The sequence below is a fragment of the Aulonocara stuartgranti genome, assembly GCF_965226115.1.
Source record: "Aulonocara stuartgranti genome assembly, chromosome: 17".
Taxonomy (NCBI): Eukaryota; Metazoa; Chordata; class Actinopteri; order Cichliformes; family Cichlidae; genus Aulonocara; species Aulonocara stuartgranti.
The window spans coordinates 35,281,281-35,305,886 of NC_138953.1; the positions used below are offsets into that span (position 1 = coordinate 35,281,281).

The window sequence follows — 24,606 nt, forward strand, 5'->3', positions numbered from 1 at the left end:
TTGAGGGCCTTGGGCAGTATCTTTGCTGTTCCTAGGACTGCACTCTCCTGACCGGTGTCTAAAGCTGGACCCCAGCTTTGGGGTCACTGCACCGAGCACTCTGATTATCACTCGGACCACTGTTACCTTCACCCTCCACAATTTCTTGAGCTCCTCTCTCAGCCCTTGGTACTACTCCGGCTTCTTGTGTTCCTTCATCCTGATGTTGCTGTTTTACCTTTCTGTGACTGAATAATCACGAAACATGATAAATAACACCAGTATTGTCAAGACCATAGTGTTGTCAAATTTATGCAAAGAAAATACTTTAATATCAATTATTTTTATCTTATTCCAGTAAAAAGCATTTGGTGTTCTGTAAAAACACAAGAAAAAACTGCCCTTTGCCAGAGATCATACAGACAAAGAATAATATTCTCTAGAATTTTTTGGGGCACAGAACAAAACATTAATAAATTCCCTGGAAAGTACCGTAGACCAGCTGTCAAGTACAGTGGAAATTTGATTGGCTGTGGGATGTGCTGCTGCCTGAAGGGCAATTTGAGTAAACCACGAATGAACCATCGTGTCACCGCACGCTTGAGTTCATGGTGTTCAAAAGTTAAAGCTGAACCAGAAGTGAGGATTTGGTACATGAAAGAAAAGTTTATTTGAACACAAGCATGTACGTCTACACACATCTACATATGTTAAATGGATATGTGACTGAAATAAACCACTAAACAATCAAGGTATGGACATTGAGACTGTGGACAGCAGTGTTGGTCAAGTTACTTGAAAAAAATGATTAGTAACTAATTACTTCCCCCCAAAAGTAATCCCATTACTTTACTGATTACTTATTTTCAAAAGTAATTAATTACTTAGTTACTTTTTAAAAACACGATTTACAACCTGAAGAGGTGACAAAGCGATAGATCTTTCAGCCCAATTCTACTTTTTCTGCATAATTCATCATATAAAATGTAATCAAATGGAAAAGTCCCTTTTTAAAACTTGTTTTATTAGTTTTAATCTTTTAACTTTATGCATCAAGCAAAAATTTAATTATATGCAACATTCTCTGACTGGAAGAAATTTGTTTAATATTTAAACCTATTTTCTGCACATTCCAGCACATAAAATATATATATATATATATTTGTGTTTACACTCACTCTTTCAAATAAGTAAAACACAGCAGAAAATAAATAAAGTCAAAGACTCAGCGGTCCTGTTGCTCTATTTTCACCTGTAAAGCAGGACTAGGGTAGGCGGAGGTTTACCCTGGTGCAGGTGTGCCGCGGTCAGTTGAAGAATCCGCGAGTTTCTCTGTGTTTCCCATTAAGAGTAACGTAAGGTCAGTACTTCCACGCTTTAAACGCTGCACGCTCATACTCTCTCCCGCACACTCGATATATTATCCATCGCTTACGTCACTGTCATGAGACATTCTCGCAAAAAAATCCCGGTTTTAGTAACGCAGTAACGCAGCGTTCCTACGGGAAAGTAACGGTAATCTAATTACCTTTTTTGCAATAGTAATCCCTTACTTTACTCGTTACTTGAAAAAAGTAATCGGATTACAGTAACGCATTACTGCCCATCTCTGGTGGACAGCTACAGGTACCTTGGTGTTCATCTGAACAATAAACAGGACTGGACTCATAATTCAGACGCCCTCTACAGAAAAGGGCAGAGCAGGCTGTACCTGCTGCAGAGACTCAGGTCTTTTGGAGTGAACGGCCCACTCCTAAAGACCTTCTATGACTCTGTGGTGGCCTCAGCCATTTTTTTACAGTGCGGTCTGCTGGGGGGGCAGCATCTCTGCTGAGGACAGGAATAGAGTGAAAAGGCTGATCTGGAGGGCCAGCTCTGTTCTCGGATGCCCTCTGGACCCAGTGGAGGTATTGAGTGACAGGAGAATGGTGGCTAAGCTTTCATCCCTGTTGGACAACATGTCCAACCCCATGCAGGAGACTCTGACAGCACTGAGCAGCTCCTTCAGTGGCAGGCTGCGGCACTTACGATGTGGGATGGAGAGATTTCACAGGTCTTTCCTCCCCACTGCTGTCAGACTCCACAACAAAGACTGCAACTGACCAAACACACACATCCACACATGCGTAATAGCAATAACGCTAAGTGCAATACTCTTTTCTGGCATCGTTGTATTATACTCAATTGTATATAGTATTTGTATTCTATTTTAATCTATTGTATATAGTATTTTATTTTATTCTATTGTATTGTGTACAGTATCTTATTCTTATTCTTTATCTTATTCCAGTGTTTTTCTAATTTTTCTATGTAACTTTGCACTATCCACTTTCTGCTGTAACAAAACAAATTTCCCACGTGTGGGACTAATAATGGTTATCGTATCTTATCTTATCTTACCTTAAATAGTTATGTTCAAGCCTACTACTTTTATCTTTTGGCACTTCTTCAAATAGGTCCATAGCCTCAGGTCTGCTGCACAGATGTTAGTTACTAAACCAAAATGGTCAATAAACTTGATGTGTTTAAATATTTCACGACATTTTCTTTTTTTCTTCTTTTTTAAGTGATACAGCTGATGTTAGTCTGATGGACTGGTTTGGAGTACCCTGCTGCTTTCCCTGGGACATTCCTGTGTTCTCATTGCCTATATTTTAGAGTTTTAGACTACTGAGACTATTATGTAGTTGACTTTTACTGGTTATTTACTTACAGTCTCTGTCATATTCTCTTGGGTATTGTGCAAAAGTCTCAAGCCCCTCATTTTTTATATTTTGCTTTCAAGGAAGAAAAATAATTTTGAGTAACAGCTCTCCAGGCTGTCAAAGGTTTTTCTTTCGATATTTGCCACTTTTTTATCCCACACAAAAAGAAATTGTAATATAAAAGTATTATTTTACTGTGTATTTTACAGTTTTGTACTGTTTTTCTAGAATGTCATTGAATTTGCATAAATAGACTGTGATTTCACATTTCAAATGTAAAATAACATAAAATCACTGTAAATGTAATAAAACATAATTTTCTTGTTTTTTAAATATATTTTTTTGTACATATGCATATTTAGATTTTTAAAATACATTCACAAATGTATCATAATTTCATAAATATTTGTCCGTTATTTGAAAGATTGAACTGTTAAATTCAAATGTAATACTATAGAAAGATATATAAAATGATTCTTATAAGCGTTGTTTTTTTTTTTGTTTTTTTTACGTCAAATATTTAGGGCGATCGTGGCTCAAGACTTGGCAGTTCTTCTTGTAACCAGAAGGTTGCTGGTTCGATCCCCGGCTCGGACAGTCTCGGTCATTGATGGCCAGAGGGGCTGATGGCAAGATATCAGTCTGCCCCAGTGCAGCTGTGGCTACAACTGTAGCTACAACTGTAGCTTGCCTCCACCAGTGTGTGAATATGAGAGTGAATAAATAGTGGAATTGTAAAGCGCTTTGAGGGTCTCGAAAAGCGCTATATAAATGCAATCCATTATTATTATTTAAACCAACTGTTAACTGTATATTTCTGTACATTTATGTATTATTATTCATATTGCCGCATTCATTGACCTTGTTTATAGGTAATTTCATTGTTTAATCACATTAAAATGTTCCTAATTTAATGTTTAAAAGCACTTGAAAAAGGCAAAATCCCATGTAAAATTAGGGCAACAAACTGTATTGTCATTACTGAAAATAACCGTATTTTTGTGAGAAAGTTATTTTCAGTTATTTTCTAGTATTATTTTGGCGCCCCAGCTGCTGGAATATTACTGGTTTTTTTAGGATTTTATTTTTTTAACAGTGCACTTATTCCCAGTTCAGTCTTTGTACTTGACCCTTTCTTTTCTTTTTTTTGTAAAACCACTCAAAAAGGCCTGTAACTCAAGGGATGAACCACTATAATGAGACAATTAATAAATTAAAACAACAACAACAACAAATCTTTATGCAAACATTGCAAGCATCAAAGTGGAGGACAAAAGAAGAAATGGAAGGGCTGGAAAAAGTATGTAATGAGTCATATCACAAATTAAGCACCTCCTATGACCAGTTTTAATTCACTTTTCATATAAATAAATACAAACATGTATATAAATATGTAACTGTAAGTAATGGCTCACCTGCAGTACCTCCGTGGCCCAGCAGGAGGTACTGCAGGTGTAATACACACCAAACCCCAGCAGATAGAGCTGTTACTCAAAAGTAGATGGGCCAGTTTATGGATAGCCATGGAAGTCCGAATGGCTTTTTCGCAGTGTCAGGAAACACTTCAGTCTTTTATGGCTCTCCTGTCAAACAATGACGAGAGTTGTAAAGACATATTTCCCAATAAATGGATCTTAAACGCAACTCTGTCATTCTTCTTTCATCAGATTTGCATTACGGTACCAACACTTTCATCGAGGAAGCTCAAACGATGTATGCAAACTAACTTTTTGTCTTTTGTTTTGTCCCTCATTTAAAGCCGCTTTACACCATTTGCAAGCAAATCTTGTTTGTATCTTCATTTGACTTCATTCAGTTTGGTGTGTTGGATGGTGATCGCCTACGCATCTCAGGCCAGTTTAACGCAATACTTGATAATCTATTATTAGAGTCACGTGTGACTGGACTCATTGTTTTTATCCCCAAGGGGAAAGCGTGTTGTCTTGCCTTCGTGCCATAAAAGTGCTTGTTTTTAAGCCCACTGAGTCATGAGTCAGAGAAGTTAAAACTGAAAAAAGTCAGGTATAGTCAGCTTTAATTGTCTCACCATGTCAACATTTTGATGACCTTAATCTTTGAAGTTATTTTATAACACAGCACTTAAAAGAAAGACAACACCTTACAGTAAAAATACAAAGAAAGGATCTGCTGTTCTCCCAGACATTAGGTATAACTCTTGTCTTGACCCATATTTAGCTGGACTATGATTCACTGCACTTAGAGCTATCAGATAACAAGGAATTAACGTGCATATGCTGGAAAAGCTGTAATTTCTTCTCCTTCCCAGTTAGCAGGAAGTTTGCCTCAACAAGTCTCTTTCTTTATTCTCTAGCTCTGACTCCTCTGTGAAACATGCATGTTCTGATCTAACTGAGTTGTTATGAAACTCTGTAAGAACTAGAAGGTGAGTACATCCTCAGGGGAAAAAGCTATCATGTCACTTTTGATTCACTGCACCGAGTTAGAGCATTATAGGAGTTTTGAGGCCTGAAAAGTGTTAAAATAAAATTTAACAGATGATCAAAATTAAAATGTAAAGACAGTGATTGCGGTAAGGCGTGTAGTGACAACATCATAGTAGTTGCCCTCAGCAATACAGAAATTCAGCTAATTTGAGGACTCAATAGCAGATAAGCAGACATCCATTTGTCACAGGACTAGAATAATGTGCAATGTGTAAATGATTTAATATGCCAGCACATCCTTTCAGACAACTGGAAGATAAATAAATGACTAAGATAAAAATGGCAGTGTACGTGAGTGGAGCTTCCAAGTTCATTTTTATTCTGAGAACTGTGCCCAAATAAGGGAAAGCAACGCTGACCCAAGAGGAAGCCTATTTCACGCACTCAGGAGTGAAATATGAGGAGTTATTATTACAAAGCATAAATATAGTGAAAGTATTTAAGAGGTCAGTCAGATGTTAAGAACAAGCTCTTCCCATAGTCCTCAAACTGCTTTACCTTTTCTAATATTAATACCCAGTCAGTAAAAGGGGACTGCTGCAACCACAGTAAAGGGGTTTCCTCTAGAAACTTCTTTTTTCAGAAATACACAATACGAATTGAAGAAATTATGCAAAAAAAAAAAAAAGGGATGTGAAATTTTGCACCTTTCCAGTAAATCCTGTCACAGCATGTGGACTTTGGCGTGTGGGTGAGAGGATTGGTGACTGGGTTTCAGTACCATTTCCACATAATTCCAGCTCACTATAGTGTGACAGGTAAGTAGAAAGGTCCCAAAGAAGTTTTGTACAGTGAGGACATGGACTGTTTCAAAAAAAAAATCACATCTTGGAAAGTGCTGCTGAAGAGGGAAAACCACTACTGACTCTCATTCAGAGAGCCCCGCCTCCCACACAAAACAGCTGGAGCCCTTTAGTTCGCGCTACATGTTGGATATCATCACTTCCAGGACACATCAAACCAGAGAACCTCAACATTCAGCTACATCAAGCCCACATCTGAGTTTATCACTTAGCCCCACCTGGAAAAGAAAAAAAAAGGGAAAAGATTAGAGAGTACAAGAAGAGGCACAGATTACAGGGACAGCAGAAAGAAGAAAGTGTCCACACCTGGCCAGTAAAATGATCCTGTGGGTTGGCTTGCTCCTGGTCCACTGCTGCTTGTGTCTGACTGGAGCTGGAGGAGAAAGCCCAGGACTGGAGACATGTATGAGGTGCTCTCAGGTAAAAGAATCAACAAGGATAAAATCACATTATCAGCTTATATTATTGTGTTCTATATTAACTTCTGATATTAGTCACTGCTGCTGATGAACTTGTGTAATAATACTTCTTAATATGCCAATTTGGCTGTTTTTAGTGAGTGAAAATAACAGAAATATACAGATGTTTATAATGAGTCCTGTACTCTTACAGCTGTGGTCATTACTGGGGCTGTGATCAAACTTAAATCTGATTTGTGATGATCCAATTCTAATCTCAAAGGCTCTTCAGTTCACATAGAATGAAAACACACGACAGCCAGTTAATGACACTCTGATTCACCTACTGGGAGACAGTTTTACAAAGCTACATCCTGCAAAGCCTCTTCTGCTGAGCTTTTGTTAAAGGAGGTAGTGATACATGCTTTGGTAAATATATCTAATCATTTACTGGAGCCCAAGGAGGAAACAACTGCAAATGTATCTGGGTGGAGGGTGAATAGTCAACACAACATGTTTACTCTTTTTCAGCGACCTGAACTTTACAAGCTTCATTTTCCTTCTTTCTCCTCCCTTGTCTTGCATGCGTACAGTTAAGATAAAGCTCTTTATCATTTGCAGGTTTCTACATGTGTAAGCGCTTAATAGTGTAACTCAGCACCTCGCTGTAGCAAGAAAACAATTGGTGACAGTCGGTTAAAATTCTGAAAGATGAATTCGAGATGTGTTTACAGTCAAAACATCATCAGGTTCTGTGAGGTATCTCACGGGTGGTAGATCAATGGAATTAAAAGATTTCATTTCTTAAAAAAACAATCCAACAAAAAATTCTTGGAACTATTGATGGTTACAAATCACATTCCCCACAACATAAAAATGAAGGCACTGTTTATTCTGGCACAAGGATTTATGAAATATGTTTCATATACTTGACTGGTGAATGAGGATGCATTCCTTCAAGACCACAGTGAATCACATTCCTTCATTATTATTATTATTATTATTATTATTATTACTATTTATATTAACCAAAGACAACTGTGTTACAGTGCTCCAGCTGTGGGGTTAAACACACACACGCACGCACGCACGCACGCACGCACGCACACACACACACACACACACAGGCAGAGTCTTACCTGAAAGGAGCAATGAGGATGTAAAAACTCATTGTTGTCTGGGAATCCCCTGTCCTGCAGAGCTGCTACCTTTGTTCTGTTAAGAGTAACTTTATTGATGAAACTCCTACACAGAATTCACAGAAAAGAGCCTGCCATGAATCACTCTGTGTTTTCTCCTTTTCTTTCTTTTTGCAGGGACTTCACTGCAAGACCAAAGGAGGCTGTGAGTATAGACTTGTTGCCACGTTACACCAGCAGTCATGCATCCCCATTGGGTGTTTACTTGCACAATAACTCAGCTAATATTAGCCGACGAACAGGAAAAACTGATAACGCCTGCATTTGTTGCCTTTATATTTTACTGCAATGTTGCCAAAGCAACTGCATTCAGCATTTAACATAGAATTCAAGGCTGGGTTCAAAAGGTCTGTAAAACAACACAAAGACCATGCCTCTGAACTAAAGTGAGAAACAGTAACCACATTCAAAGATCTTTAAATGAACCCCACCCATAGCATTAAAACGATTTTTTCCTCCCTCACATGCTAAATAAGACCTGATAAAATCCCGATAAGCTTGAGAAGCAGTGCACTGCTGCTATCTGTAATCTCTGCACAAAATACTGAGTGTAAGTGTAAAATGCTAAAGAGAAATTCAAATGCTTTGTATAGCAGACGGCAAAGGTGGGAACGCTGCTGTAGTTTGTTCTCTACAGTGTTGGGAAGGTTACGTTTAAATGTATTCCACTACAGATTACAGAATACATGCCCCAAAATGTATTTTGTAATGTATTCCGTTACAATACTCAATGACAGTAACGTATTCTGAATACTCTGGATTACTTAAAACTACATGAATGTGATTTATTACTATTACTGAAGGTTACTCGCCATACCAATACCGACCAGATTTTTAAATCTTAATATAAAATGAGTAACAGTAGGGTGGACATTAGGTCAGGCTGCAGTTTTTGCAGCGATCTCGTATAGTAAACTATTCCGCGCGTATATAAAACAGGTCCGCGGCTCTGAACCGTAGTAAAGGGACCTCTGGCAAATACATCAGGTTCATGTCGGGCTCGTAGCCGAAAACTATCTTTACTTTGTTGCCTGGGTCAACTTTGCGAGAGACAGAGAGAGGCGTTGAAAGGCTGCTTCAGGCTGCTTCAGGCTGTGTTCGTGTTTTCCTGAAACACGAACACAGTGTTCAGTCGAGTCTTAATTATTTACTTACAACTGGACTACCCTGCCCATGAGCCTACATTCTTTAGGGTTATGTCTGTAACACTCTGCCTATTGCTTTCATATTACATAATTTTTTGAATAACATTTAAAAAAAAAAGTTCTTCACGTCATTATGCGGGCCGCAAGTAGGGGTGTCACGGGCCGCGAGATTGAGACACAGGCAGTAGAGCGTCTTAATGCGTCTCTTGTTTGGGTTTCCGCCTGCGTGGAATTACCAAAAATAGAGAGGGGACAGTCTAACATATGAAATAGGAAAAGAACGCCATGTAATCCATTTATTTCAAAAAGTAACCGTACTGAATACCACCTTTTAAACGGTAACTGTAACGGAATACAGTTACTCATATTTTGTATCTTAAATACGTAACGCCAGTACATGTATTCCGTTACTCCCCAACACTGGCTCTCTATAAGTAAGTAACAGCATACTTCAAAGATCCTTTTACCCACATTTGGTACACAAAATCCACGCCTTCATTTTCCTCACAAATCCCACAGTGTAACTTTTTCATTTTTTAAAAAATATTTCTCTGTCCCCGTTGCTGTGCAGATTCATTTCCACGTCCATGCGAGAACCCCGCCGAGAGTCTCAACACCTCCACCGTGTTCCACAACGTCAGCCTTTCCACGGTCATGAAGTGTGAGAGGATGCAGAAGTGCTCGCTGTGGCTCGGAATCAAAGCAGTGGTGCAAATCGCTGGTGCGTAAGTGTGATGGCTTAAAATAGATGGTCCCATATCTGTTTGTATAAAATGCATGTGCTCAAAAATGGCAACAGTTTTTACAGTTCAAGCAATGAATGAAAATCTGTTTGGGTGAACAGAGGTTTGCTTTGGCACAGGGTCTAGTCTTTGACTTCTCTCAGTCTTATAGCAATGCGAAATTACTGAACCACTGACTCAGTGTGTCACCCTATTAGATTATTTAGTTTAGCCGCTTATTAAAAGCAGCTATTATAGTATTAAAATCCACTTACACTTGAGCTCCATGTTGCAGTGTTTAGTTTGGCACCAAATCATTTTCCATGCACAGTTTACCATCCAGGTTGCTTTTCCCACTTTTTCTTCCTTTATGTCCCACCTCCCAAAGCCCCTGTTATCCACTTATGCTATTGTACTATTTTTAGACAGTTTTCTGGATTTCTTATTTTCAAAAGATAATCTCACTTTCAATCCAAGTGACTAATGCTGGCATTTCAACTATAACATTTCATTGTCTCAGTGTATCACCCTGTGTGTGCACACTGTGTGTGGTCTTTTTCTGCGCTGGAGCACGATGCTTTGGCGCCAGAGGCAGTCAGCTTAAGTGGGTTTCCAAAGTGATTTATCTAAGTTCACATGTAAACATGCCCAGAAATCACATTACTCTAATCCCAGTACCGCTTTGATGCTTTTAGCGTACCTGCTTGTTTGATGTCTTGCGAGGAGTCAGTGGACGGCCGATGTCACACTAATCTCTACATGTTCAGTGTGGTGTCTTTGTCTTCTTCACTTAAAGCAGCCTACTTCCTGGTATGGGCTGTACATTTCAGATGTGACTGCTGTTAAAACACTACACCGGAATTTCTTTTGATACTTGGAAGTAATTGGGAGGATTCGGCATTGTTAATTAATTGCTTTCAGAATAAAGCCAAACTGTTTGTTAAACCACAAAATCTTCTTTCTGTTTTCACAGAAGACATAGGTGTGGTGAATCAGTATATCTTAAGGGAAACTTTGACAAAGAGGTGCTGAGTGACTGAAGTTATCGCATGTAATTAATTAAGTTATACATAGAAGGACTTTTTAGTTTTGGAGGACAATCATTAACTAAACAGAGCCCATGCCTCTGTCCTAACACACTCATGCCAACAGATACATGGCACGTGATATTGTTTAATTTCCTCCATCTGACCAAGGTCATTATTCAGTTGTTTTCTTTTCTCCTTATTCAAAACGTCCTTAACAAGGAAGCGCCAAATGGAACTCTTAGGGTGTAGTCAACTCAACCTGAAAACTAATGATGTTAGAGATGATAATCACAGATGACACACCTTAAAGGCATTTGCTGAAGGAAGTCACATTTTATAAAATGCTACGAGCTTCCATGAAAAAAACTTCTGCTTTTGCATGGTAAACATGCCAATTGACACTTCATGTTCCTGATAATGCTGACAACCCATACAGTCTGATAAGGTTTACACAGGAAGACACATTGTCAGACACATCCATCCGTGTGCACAGCGTAATACAGTAAACCTGGTAGATTTCCAGACTATCCGTCTTGGAATTGAGGAAACCCTTTGCTCAGAAAAAAAAGTGCCTAAATAACTTCTTCCTGTATGGCACCTAAAACAGTGCCAACCTGCACCAAAATCAACCATTTAAAAACCTTTTGAATGGCTAACTGGCTGGTGCTGGTTACTGCTACAGCAACTTCAAAACATATTCTGGTTTATGTTTCCACAGACTCCATCCACGGCGTGTCCTTTTGTATCACAACCGCAGGGAGGATGACGGGGTGCAGAACCTTTAGCTTCACAAGGGCATCAAGAGAAAGGATGTCTGGACTGCAGGTAAAATCCCTAGCACAACTGGCATCGCTGGGTGTTTGTGGGACATTAATTAATCCAGAGTGTTATGCTAGAGTAGCTTTTCTGTTAAATGTGCTGTGTGTAGCACTCAAATGTTGCCAACCCAGTAGTGCCTTCCTGCCCTCTTTTGTCTTTCCCTTCCCGCAAATCGGGGAGTTTGCTGATGAGGCAACTCTCGATGTCCTTCCGGTTCCTCTCGTCTTGTGGTCAGGAAAAATACATGACCTTTTTCCACACATCTGGGAGATCCCATTTGCTCTTAAAGGTCACTGGAAAACTGACTCATATGCCATCGTAACCTTCACAAAGGTTACGGAGCTCAAAAGCCTTCCCCAGCTGATGCCCACGATGGTGGAATCGGTGTGTCACATAAACTGTAAACAGAAAGATCATCAAGCATGATAATGTTTTGCGACATACCAAAATTTTGATTGCTGCCGGGTTTGTGGCGTGTCCTCTTTTCGCGTTTAGAGCCACACCCCACTTTGTAGATGATTTTGTAAAATGAAAACAGTGACAGAGGAAATAAACAGTTCAATGTGGTTAGCATCACCGTGCCTATGAATATTTCCATAGTCTAGCTGGCGTCTTCAGGTCTCTCAGGAAGACACAACAGTGGTCCGGCCAGGCTAACTGGCTTTCCAACTGCTTCTGAAATGGATGTGGTCATTTCAGCATATTTCTATACGGCGCAGCGTTTAACAGACATGTGACAGCTTGTGTGCTTTTACCTGCCTCTTTCCTGCAGGTTGAAATTGAGAACAACTGCACTGAAGTTTCTCCAAACCAACAAGTGCAAGTAACAGTGTCAACAGTCCCAAGTTACTGTGGAATGACCTGGACCAGCACCTATCATACTCCAGGTAGGATTACATGCACTTTGTCCATGTGTTTGCATAATTATGCAAACACAGACTGAAGGGCATATGACTGTAACCATGGGTAACTAATAAACAGTGTTACACAACCAGCCCTGCCAAGTATTTCCTTGTAACTGGTAGAAAAAAACAAACAGGAAACCTCATAGTGTGTTCCACTGCTCTGCAATGATGAATGTCAGTGATTCAAAGAGTGTAAACATCTTAAGTGAGTACTGTGTAAAAACTACTCCCACATGCGTGATGACACGTGAATGACAGGAATTTATTTACGCATGAGTTGTTTCTTTTTTAAGTGCTTCACTTTTCTCAACAGGATGCAGTCATGAAGATTTTAGAAGACATGTTCCGGAGTGCATCAGTAAGTGTAAATATGCTCGGGATCTGCTTTCTCCTTACATGTTTTAGTTAATGCAGTGGAGTGAAATAAAATATCAAATATGCAGTATATATGCATTTTTAGGGCTTGTCCTCTTCTCCTCACCCCAAACCGGTTGCCCTTCTCTGAGCCTAGTTCTTCTGGAGATTTCTTCCTGTTAAAAGGGAGATTTTCCTTCCTGCTGTTGCCTCATAGAGAGTTGTTTGATTGTTGGGGTTTTCTCTGTGTTATTGTAGAGTCTTTACCTTACATTACAAAGCATCTTGAGGTGAATGCTGTTGTGATATGTATATAAATATATATGTAATATCTATATAAATAAAATGTAACTGAATTATTCAACTGGACCTTTTTGTTTTAATTGTCGGACTGTTTCACGTCTCTTTCAGCTGGCAGACTGTCGTACAAAGTAAACCCAGACAAGAAGGAGCTGAGCGTAAATGTTTCAGACATGCTCAACGATCACAACTATCACCTCCGACTCTGCCGAAAGGATTTCATCTGCTCTGGCACAGGGGCTTATATGCTGGTGAGACTCTTATTGGAATAAATATGAATGGAATCAGTGCAATTATTTGTGTTCTTCAATAATATGAATATATATAAAGTGAGATCTGTGAGAGATGGGGTAATGTTCCATTATGTGACAGTTCAAGAAAAGCGTAACAGGTCTAAGCCACACTTGTGGACTTTCCTCCTCAAGTGAGTCATTGGGTTATTCCCTGTGTGATTCTAAATTTAAATGTACTCACTCAATAAACTGCTTAACGATCATATAACTGACAATCAGGACAGCGCAGTATTCCCTGAACAAAGGGGCAACTGAAACAGTAAGGATCAAAAGTCAAAATGTGCACAGTGAACACAAGAACCATCATTAACTGCCACCCAGACAGTCATTCCACAAATAATCAAAGGCTGTTCTCATTTTCTAGATAAAGAAGGAGCAACCCATAAAGAGTGCCACCTTCCCATACTCTCGACCTTTGCCTTGCCTCTGCATTGAGGTAATGCTATGACTCCCGGTCTTTAATCACGGTTTGAGTTTCTGCCATAAATTCCACAAAAGACCTTCAATAATCACTGATAAATTCATCACAGGGCTGGTCAGCGGTGATGGACGCCCCAAGAGTCCAGGTCTGCCCGTTCAAAGACCGTGAGTCCCATTGTTCATTCAAACAGATGACAAAATTGCCAGCGTGTGCTGTAGCATTTGAAAGCTGACAATGTATCATAACCATCCAAAATCCTATGACTTCATTCGCCTGCAGGTGTTGAGGAACTGTGGTTTGGAATCACCTTTGATCCACTGGAGGAGACTCTGTTATGGGAGCCTGCTTGCCCAATTACAGCTACGGCTGCATTGTGTCAGATGAGAGATGATGGCATCTGTGTGGATTTGCCACATTCCTCCCAGAATGTTACCAGAGAAAAGGTACACACCTTTTGGATATTTATAAAGGGAGCTTTCTTAAGCTTGGTTATCCTTACAAATCGCTTAAGTGTAATTAAGCCGATGCCCTTGTTAGGCAACATTGCACATGAGCACACACATACAAGCCAGAACTCTCACTCAGTTTACGAAGAGGCTTGACAGAGGTTTGAACAACCTGAAAGTCATGTGCCTGGTTGTATCTGAGAGATGAGTCACAGAAAATGCAGAAAAAATGCGGACACGTCAGCTTGAAGTGGAAAATCATGACTGATCTGATTTCAGATGTAGCTTGTAGTTGCAGTTGTAACCTCTTTAAAAGGTGGAAGCCTCAAACGATCACATAAAAGTACATAAAAGTACAACATAAATGTTGAGCTGTGTTTCTTGTTTATATAAGTCAAGCCAGACCTACATATAAAGTATATCGGGAGAATGAAGGGAAACCCTAAAGGAGTCCTTATTTTGACACAAGACATTTAGGCTGAAGGGATACTTGGGAAGACTTAGGCAGATGCTTCACTTGAAAGACAAATATAGCTCTTTGAATCTAAACACAATATGAGTCACCCAGGCTAATGATTTAGGTCATCACTTGTGTAACTGCAATTCTTTATTTATAAGAACTTGTGATTCATTCACAAATACTTCTTTAATGCTTTTTCAGATAGCATTCTCTAAGGTGGATCCCCATGATCGACTGTGCGTCAAGGTAACAATCTTTCTTTCGCTCTTTTCATTCCACAAATTTCACTAGGGCATGTCAACTTGATACGCTAGCAACAGTGAAACAAACAAAACCGTTTTTTTTTGCTTTCTGTATTTGATTACAAAATGACCTTTGCACAACATTAGCATAATGCAACGCAAATATCAGAACTGACCTGACAGTTCAGATGACTGAGATCATCTTGGTATAGTGTGACATCTTTAAAAATGCTAAGATTGAGAAGATATATTTAATTTCTTGGTCAGTGTGTGACATTACTGCTGTAAGTTGGCTTATTAAGCTAGCTGACTCATTATGGAAAAACTCTATGGCTATCCTAATAGCATGCTATGTGCCATGTTATGTTTTAATTTTATCAGGATTTTATCAAGTTCTTTCTTGTCACTTGGAAGTCATCTTGAAATGCGTAGTTATTTTGAGCCATTACCTAAACTAACGTATATTCTGATGGTCCCTGGTAGTTAAAGACTGCACGTATAGAACTAACAACCAAATAGGCTTAAAAAGCCATGATACTATGATATCATCGTTTACTCTTCTGATGCCATGAGTTTGTCATTTTTGCTATCATTTTTAAAAAACAAAACCAATATGCCCACTGACATTCTCCGGCTCAGAAAGCTAGCGACAATCCAGGTCACAAACACTCAGACAAGGAGGCTCTAATTATCCATACCCTTCATTACAAAAGCAGGAAACTGCCTACAAGAAGCAATGCTGCTGGGTTGCAATTCTTACACATGCAAGTTTTTGCATTTGCACTAACTCAGTAATAAACAACATGTATTTATTTAATACTAGAGTTCTTGTTATTATTATATCAGCTTCCTGTTATTGAGCCAATAACAGGAAGTTGTGATCAAATCTGCATTTCAGAAGTGAGAGTTGAGTCCTAAACGCAAAGCAGAAGTATCATTATTAGACTGTTGAACTATTTTCTATGGGTGTGCAACAATGATTTTAGTAAGCGCTCTTAAAACTAAGAGTAATGTGTTTGATACAACAGCTCGATGAAGAATGCTCAAAAATGTTATTCTGTCTTCATCAGTTTACTGCAGGCTCTCAGTCCTGGACCAGGTGCCCCTTTGCTGATGGGAGACTCCAAGGTGTGACTTATTATTTTCTTCAAATTTTTGCTAATTACATCATGAGTATTTTTTGCGATGCTCTGATGGTCTATGGCAATGTATTGACCCTACTGTGTTCACATGTTCTATAATGGATGTCTGTAATGATGATAATAATCTTTATGCATGGTGGTGCTGTATGATGATATCTTTAAAAATTCAGCATGGGAGTTGGTTACAACAAGAACAGAGGGGCGTGAAGAAGTGAAGATGCTGTCACAGATCTCTGCAAACTTTTCTGTGGAGTTGTGCGTGAAGTCCGAGGGATCCCCTGAGTGTCAGACCATTGAAACACACAACGTGCAGGTGGTAGGTGCAACACATTCCCAGCGCAGACGGCACTTTTTAGAAAAATATCTTGTTGCAGATTTCTTCGACAGAGTTCTAGCTCATCATTAGATCTGATGAGTCTAAGTAAGAGTGGCAGAACAAATGTCTGTTCGCTCCCTGCATGCAATAAGCTTTTGCCCTAAAACATCCTATGTGTGCAGTTTTTTTTGAAGCAGCCTGCCACAGCACGCTTACACAGATTGTGTTCCAACTTTTTGTCGTACATGATCCCTGTTTATTGCATGTTGCCTTTTTCGTTGCTAGGAAACTTCACATTTTCTTGAAGGTGTCGTGACTTTTAAAAGTTATTTGCTATCAACAGAACAAAAAAGGTAGTAATTACATCTTTTACAATACGCTTTCCAGCAATCAAAAGGGATCTGTCAACAGATTAGCAAGACCTAGTGTGCAACAAGATATCTTTCTCCTGAACGCATCATGGTTATTATCACATCAAAGAAACAGGAAAAAACAGAAACCATGACAACTTCCATATCGCCTGCAGGAAAAATTTCATATCTTTTGTCTTTTTTCTCAGGAGAAACAAAAAGCTGTTGATTTAAATCTGAAAGGGGCGTCCTGCAACTCATGTCTTCAGGTATGTTTGTGTAGTAGATCCTTTGACTTCTTTGCACTTCCTATTTAAAAAAAGACTGTTGCTTTAATATATCCTTTTTATTTGCACAGGTAAAAAGGCTTGATGTGGAGTATGCTGCCACAGCCATCCACTGTCTGAAGCTGTGCAGTAAGTATGATTTCTGCTAGAGCTGCTTCCCATTAAAATACGTTCTGCTCTTCATTTCTGCTTCAGTCCTGTGTAGTCTAACCAAACTTTTCCTTTACTATTTTTCTCATAAAATTTTGTAAACCTTAGGCGATGCACCAGTTTTGAAATGTAAATAGTTTCCAGTACAGTAACACAGCTTGCGTTTATTGCCATGGGAATTCTGAGGTGGTATAATTGCAAATGCATGTGCATCTGAAGTTTGGTGTCTTGGCATCATTTTGAAAAATAAAAGGATGCTTTGTTGTGCGTGCAATGCTTAATGATACTATTATGTTCAAGATGAAAGGTTCTGTGGAAAATAAGAAGTACCAGTTTTTCCTTTACATATAATTGGGGATTCAGTCATTTGAGAAAGTGCAGAGAGCAAGATGCAAACCAAATGGATCATCTAACAAACTGTAAATTTTCTTTGCAGGTGACTCATCACCTCTTTGTTCAGACTTGACCTGGGTATTTGTGCTGACTGGTGTTTGCCTCTTTGGAGTAATATGTGTCACTCTGGTGCTTCATGTCCTATTAACAGGTAGGTTGAAAAGTTATTTGGCTAGGTGTCAGGCTACCATTTTATTTTATTTGGGGACATACTGTGATGTAGGCCCTTTTCCAGTCCCTGCCCATCAAACTCAAAGATTTTGCAGCGTGCTCTGGTATATGCAGGCTTCGTGTTTGACTCTTTGCAAGGGAGTAAATGCTGAGTTTGCCTCAGTAAACTAGGCTGGTTAATAATGTCCTAATGTTAACACTCATTTCTAGCTTTTCCTTTCCATCTTAGATGTTTGATTATTCAAATTTGCCTTCCTCTCTTTATGGATGGATAGACAGTAGCACCCAATTGCAATCGGCCGACATTTGAATGAAAAGCAGCCACGGAGTTTGTCATTTTATTGATTTGCTTCCTCATCACATTTCCCCCGTCTTCTATTGTAGTGCATCGGAGAAGGAAGCAGAAAATAACCGGAGTCCGTAACGGTGAAAAGCAAATAGGTACGATTATGACTTCATTTGCTTAACCCATACGATACAGATTTTCTTTTCTTTTACCCGTGCGCATATCTTAGCATATTTCCTGTTTTGTTGCAGATCCCCCTCCCACCTGTCTGGTGTCTGTGTTACAAACTCAGCCGGTTGTCCACGGTGGGGTCTTCATACCTGATTCACCGCAGTGCGGAAACAACGAGAAGGCCAACTTACTCTCTGAATGACCAAAGTGTGAGGCATAATGATGTTACAAAAGCAACTAAGTTCTCTGTTGAATTCAGTATATATTGTAGGCACTGACATTTCAAACGGTATGTAGCTTTCTGCAGAGGTGCTGGTTTGTATGCTTGTTCTAGTTACTGGCTAATGTATTTTGTGTGGTTGTGTTTGTTTGGGAGAAAGTTGTTTTAAAGGTAAAATTTCATTTAATCTTGCAGCTACAAAGGTTTTTGTTTCAAAATGTTTATTTTCAATAAAAAAGGCAAAATACAAAATGCTGTTTTAATTATTGTTTAAATGCACCATTATTATATCATTTAACCCTATTTTTTCACAACATTGTTTTCGTCAAATCTAATATAATCGCAATACATTTGCATTAAAACACTTGCAGTCATTAACACCGACTTCACCTCAACACCAAAAGCTTACAAGCCTTATACTTTATTTTGCTGCTCCATATCTATTTATGTCCTTACAGTTTTATAAACACTTTGCTCTTTATGTTCAGCAGCTGTTTCCCAGTTTTCAGTGAAAGTTTCCATGTCACTGCTTGTGCACCTGCTCACATGAGCCAGAGCTGCTGATAGCTGTGTTTCCTTTTAACTTTAATCCAACTTCCTTCAGCGAGGAAAATTTCCATTCACCTAGAAAATATATTTTGATTCACTTGGAGTAAAAACACAAATCATCAACACATTACCTGATGATGAGCATGTCAATTACTTTCTTATTAGATGTACTATAATTGCCATGTATATAAAAACCATAGATAAAACACCAATGCAACTTTTGAAATGCATCACTTTTTATGGCAGCCCACATGTTGTTGCTCTACAGCCAAAAACTGGTTCATCAATTACATTTTTAGCTCCAGGTACTTTTTCAGTCTGTCAAAACATGCAGGCTGTTGCACCATGTCATCTTGAATTGTAAGTAAGGTAATTAATATTTCCACATCAATGAATCTTGGCTGTGGTTAAAAACACAAATAAACAAAAAGGCCGAGTGATGTTTCTACATGGTAATGGAAAAGCACTGTTTCTGACATTTTAACGACATGCGCTCATTATTTTTCATATCTAGATAGCATGTTGCAGAAAGGCAAGTATAGACATCCTCTCACTCCCAACCAAATAGATTAAAAAATACCACTGTGACTCTGCACTTTTATTCTTTTACATGCTATGGCAGCCTGAACATAAAGTATCAAAGGTAACAGAACTTATTCTATAGATAAATGTTCCTCATCAGTGTATATGGGTCAATGTTACTGTTACCGTTGTTTATTTAATCTCCGGTAATCGATCACATTATATAAAGTCATATGTTTGTATTGTGGTTGTCTGGTGAGTGCCGCAACTTTTTCACCTATTCAACCTGCCTGTTTTGCTAAACTGGACATTATAGGAGCTAATGCTTCCTCTCTAGGGCTTTATTTGATAATGTGCTAAAGAAGAGGAAATGTTTTCACACTGTGCCCTAACTCTTCCACATTATATATATTGGCTAAGATAAGCAAAAGGAAACATATCTGTTATATAATAATCAGTTCAATTCAATTTTATTTATGACACTAAATTGCAACAAAATTGGCTAGTAAATACCCTAAAATAATGCCAAGGCTTTTTTACCGGCTAATGCTAACTTTGTTTCCATACGCTTTCACTCTCAGCGCAGAAATCAGAGCCAGTGTCAGCTTGTCTGGCATGTTCGTCTCCCATCAGATTCCTGTTGAAGAACAGCCAGAAAATGTTAATGGCCTCTCATACACCCAAAACACTGGCTTTGTATATATTTAAGTGAAACTGGAGTCATTAGGAGTTAAGCATGAGCTTAATGATACTATTATGTTCTTAAGGACATTACTTTCTTCTGTCCATTTTCCTCAGCATTTTTAAGGACAAATAATGCTGAGATATGCCAAGTTTTCAACTAATAGGAAAATCGCTGTTTGGAAAATTTTTATTTTAACCTGTCAAACCTGTTATGGTTGGCTTTTTTCCATTGAAGATTCAACTAAGTGAATGGAAACAGGTGATATGGTTTTGTAACAGGATGCTAGTAACAAAATACTCAAAGGATCCAATTTAAAATTAGTCCTTTGTTGTTGTTCATGCGTAGGCGCAACATTGATCGAGTTAGATGCTGTTTTTTTCCTCCAGTCATTCATAGGTCAAAGTTAAGTGGCTTAAAAAAAACAAAAAACACATTCCATTGAAAAGGAAGATACAAGGAAGTGACAAGCAGCCAATGTAACAAGAAAAAAAAGTTGCAAGACCTTCAGAAAACCATTGCTCAATATCATTTTTCAAGTTTCTTTCTGTTGGGTCTGTCTGGCACAGACCCACCGCTGGAACGAGACAATTCTACTACAACGGCACAAAGCATTGGACACCAAGCAGAGCTCTTTGTTTGATCTCGTGCACGAGGGAGAGAACTGTGACCTGCTGGTACGAGGAGTCCGGTCCACCTAAACAAAGGGCTCTTATACTTACACAGATACAGAGTAGGTGTCCTCTCATCGTATAAATCAGTAAGAGAAGGTACGACCTCTCTCATGAGCTTAAGATGTGTGTGTATCCCAGAGTGCTCTGGGAGGCACACAGTCTTTGCAGACTGCTAAGGATCAGACCTCTATCATTATGCAATGGATTATAAAACTCTAAGAATATATGAGTATATATTTCTAAGTATAAATGACAATTCACAATTTAAACCTAACACTTTCTTGGCTTATGGTTGGAAACAAAATACAAAGAAAAGATTGGTGGGTCACGAATTTTGTACAGTACTATAGTAGATTTAACAGACCTATCAAACACCCCCTTCCCAAAATCTCTACCTAAATGAACATAAAACCATAATGGAAAGGATTTCCTTTTGATTAAATTCCTTTATTTTAGCATTATGCAATCCTGTTATTCCAACTTAGTTAATCTACGTATTTACTGCAGTTGAGTCCAACTTAATTTAATTGAGTTGATCCAACATATCCAAATTACATTAGTCCTGCAAAAATACTTAATGCTAACAGAAAGTAATTTATCAAGGTGGAAATCCTGTCCATGATTATTTTAAGTTCAATAGAGTTATTCTCTATAGTGTTCAACATAGTCTAGAGCAGGGGTGCCCAATCCCGGTCCTCGAGAGCTACCGTCCTGCAGCTTTTAGATGCATCCTTGTTCCCACACACCCGAATCAAATGAATGGCTTGTTATCAGGCCTTTGCCAAACATGATGGCATGCTGAAGAGGTAATCAAACCATTTGATTCAGCTGTGTTGGAGTAGGGATGCATCTAAAAGCTGCAGGATAGTAGCTCTCGAAGACTGGGATTGGGCAGTTCTGGTCTAGAGTCTGGTTAACATAAAACTTGTCTCCTTATCAGGGTCATGGGGGCAGGGGAGGCTGGAGCCTATCCCAGCTGTCAAAGGGTGAAAGGCAGGATACACCCTGGACAGACAACCATTCACGCTCACGGGCAATTTAGAACCATTCATTAACCTAACTCCGTTAACTGCATTGGCCAGTGCTAACCACTATGTAGCTCTTTCTCTCAGATATGCCTGGATTTCCTAGCAATGTTATTGTCATACTACACTTTTAATTTATACTGGAATCAGTATAAACGATATGATAGTCCTTTTAGCCACAGCCTCGCATTCTTGTGTCACAAGGACCAGAATGTGCTTCTGTTAACATGTGAGCCTTGGTAAAAGTTAGCCAACTGAATGTTTTGTTTACTTAACAAGTCTGAGGCCGTGGCTTGTTTTTGTCAGAAAACACCCAAACTTGACTGCTATAGTTGTTCATAGTACAGGCTTCTATAGTATTAATGGTGTGTATATACGAATGGCAACAAGCATTAATAAAGCATTAACAAAGAACATTAACATTAGCTCTCATTCAGCCTGTATAAGGCTTCTTAGATTTTAAGTAGAAGACGTAGGTCAGCATTACCTGTTTGTCTAAATCTTGGAAATTTCCTGTCTCCCTGCTAATGTCTGAGAAAAAGTGAACAAATTCGTCTTGTGTGATTACTGAAGTGAAACCTGGGGGAGGTGCCGTAGTGTGGGTAAACTTCACTGCTGATTTATTTCACATGCGAAGCAACCACAAGTTTAGGTGGTGACACATCATCCGTTCAGATTTGTGTTAGTGGGATCTTCCTTAGTTTTTCAGCTGGACAGTAACCCAGAACACATCTGTAATGTTATCTGACAGTGACGTAAACTCACACGGCGATTCATCAGCACTCCTGATCTCTCCCAGTGCTGCGAGCTACGCATATCTGACTCAAATAGTGTGGTAAGAGTTAGAAGGCAGACGGAAGAAAAAGTATAAGGAATGTGCTCATTCAGCTAGTTAAGACTTTCCCAGCTGCCTCAGCCTGGCTCTGTTGCAGCCTTATTCCTGTCAAAAGGGAGTTTTTCCTTCCCACTATTGCCTAGTGCTTGCTCATAGGGGATGATCCGATAGTTGGGATTTTCCATCTAATACTGCAGGGTCTTCACCTTGCAGTATAAAGCGCCTAAAGGCAACTGTTGCGGTTGTGATTTGGGGGTATCAAAATAAAATTGAAATGAAGGTAACATGAAATGAATTAGGATGGTATTCACTTGTAGGATGACACAGACACATTGCTCATGTCAGCAATTGTGATAAATATTATTGAATCTGTTAACTAGGGACATTCTTCAAAAATTTTTTTTGTATGTACCAGAAACCATTTAAAGAAAAGCTGTGGTTCCATCCCATATTTATAAAGCCATGGCAAAACTCTTCTAGGAGCACTTTGGCTTTTGTTTGAACAGGCTTGACTTCTGATTCTTAAAGATTGCCTGGAAAGCAGCCAAACATCCTGGACAGCTATGATAATAAAAAAGTTTCTGTTGTAGTGACACTTGTCTGTACTACCCAAATGTTTCTCGAACTTCCTTGTGATTTACATACGCAAATGACATTGCTCAAAACAGTACCAGTAACAGAACAGAGCCCTCTCTGTGCAATACTTACACAGAAAGTCATATACGATAGTCATATATCCATCCTGTGGAAATGATTAGACACACAAGGAACTTGGTTACATTAAAAGGCTACATGCACTAGTGTTTTCATTCAGATATACTGGGGCACATTTTCCTGTTAGATTAATATCAGGCAGTATGTAAGCATGCAAAATATTCGGCTGGTCGTACAACACGAAAATTGTTTGGAAATTACTTAGCAGGGGGAAATTGAAAAGATATTTTTATCCTTTTTTGCGTGATGGCTGGAAAACTAAAAATATATTTTAAAAAATAAATAGCAAAGCCATGTTTGTCTCCACACCCTGCATATACAAGGAATGCTTCCTTTTTTGGTGTAAACGTGCTACATTGTGATGTGCGTGACCTTTATCTAGTGCAATTTCTGTTTATCATCAGCAGCTACAATGAGGAAACATAACACTGAGTGAATGCATGTTGAATCATTACTTTCCATAATGACAAAACAAATTGTCATCAGTGTTTTTGATGGAGTTAGTGCGTGCTCTTCCTTAAAGGCTGAGGTTCTTCCTGACATGGATGTAATTTTTATTTAATTTTGAGAAAACTGACAATGAGACTTTTGCAAATTAGTTAATCAACAGAAAAGGAAGCTCCCCAAAGCTGAAACAATCCACAAACCTTACTATGACATGTGCCAGTTTTTTTTCTGAGTTTTTTAAAAAAGTTTTTAGCATCATGATCCTGTGTGGATTACCATGCGACAGTCCCGAGTAGCTTTGTATGTGCATTCTGTCCATTTCAAAACAATCCTTATGTGTGTCTTACCCCTCAGTTCACCCTCCCTTTAGGCCAACCTTTCTCTGTCTGGTTCCTTATTAATAAATAGTTTAAAAGAAGATGTAGGTACTCAATACCACAGCTATGTGCCCAAGGTGGTCATTTTAAAGATACACTATATTGCCTTCACACACATATGAACTTGAGTGATATGTTGTTCTTAATCCATAGGGTTCAATATAATGTCGGTCCACACTTTGCAGCTTTCACAGTTTCAACTCTTCTGGGAAGGTTATCTTTAACGTTCAGGAATGTTTCTGGAAAGTTTTGAACATTGTTCCAGAAGCACGAGGTCAGACGGCTGCTGGGCTGTCCTGGCTCGCTGCAAGTCATCACAGATGTGAGGTGAGTCAATTTCCTCAACACCAAAACATGCTCATCCATGTCTTTATGGACCTTGCTTCGTGCACTGGTGAGCAGTCATGATGGAAAAGGATGGATGAAAAAGTTGGGAGCATGAAGATATCCAAATTGTCTTGAAATGCTAAAGCATTAATAGTTCCTCCTACTGGAACTAAGGGGCCAAACCCAATGACCTCACACCATAATCACTCCTACACCAAACTTTACACTTGTCACAATGCAGTCAGATAAATACTGTTGTCCTGGAAACCACCAAACCCAGACTT

General features: G+C 39.0%; 1 protein-coding gene across 1 annotated transcript; it reads left to right on the forward strand.

The window, feature by feature from the left end:
- Window positions 1-5,436: 5,436 nt before the first annotated feature.
- il17rel (interleukin 17 receptor E-like) lies at window positions 5,437-18,414 on the forward strand. Its single transcript, XM_082511336.1, has 18 exons — window positions 5,437-6,372; window positions 7,667-7,694; window positions 9,266-9,415; window positions 11,163-11,269; window positions 12,036-12,150; window positions 12,482-12,526; window positions 12,934-13,073; window positions 13,480-13,551; window positions 13,646-13,700; window positions 13,816-13,979; window positions 14,644-14,688; window positions 15,755-15,812; window positions 15,997-16,142; window positions 16,702-16,761; window positions 16,851-16,908; window positions 17,366-17,473; window positions 17,878-17,934; window positions 18,031-18,414. Exons 1-18 carry the CDS (start codon window positions 6,271-6,273, stop codon window positions 18,150-18,152), a joined length of 1,632 nt encoding a protein of 543 aa, XP_082367462.1. The 5' UTR covers window positions 5,437-6,270; the 3' UTR covers window positions 18,153-18,414.
- The last annotated feature ends 6,192 nt before the right edge of the window (window positions 18,415-24,606 follow it).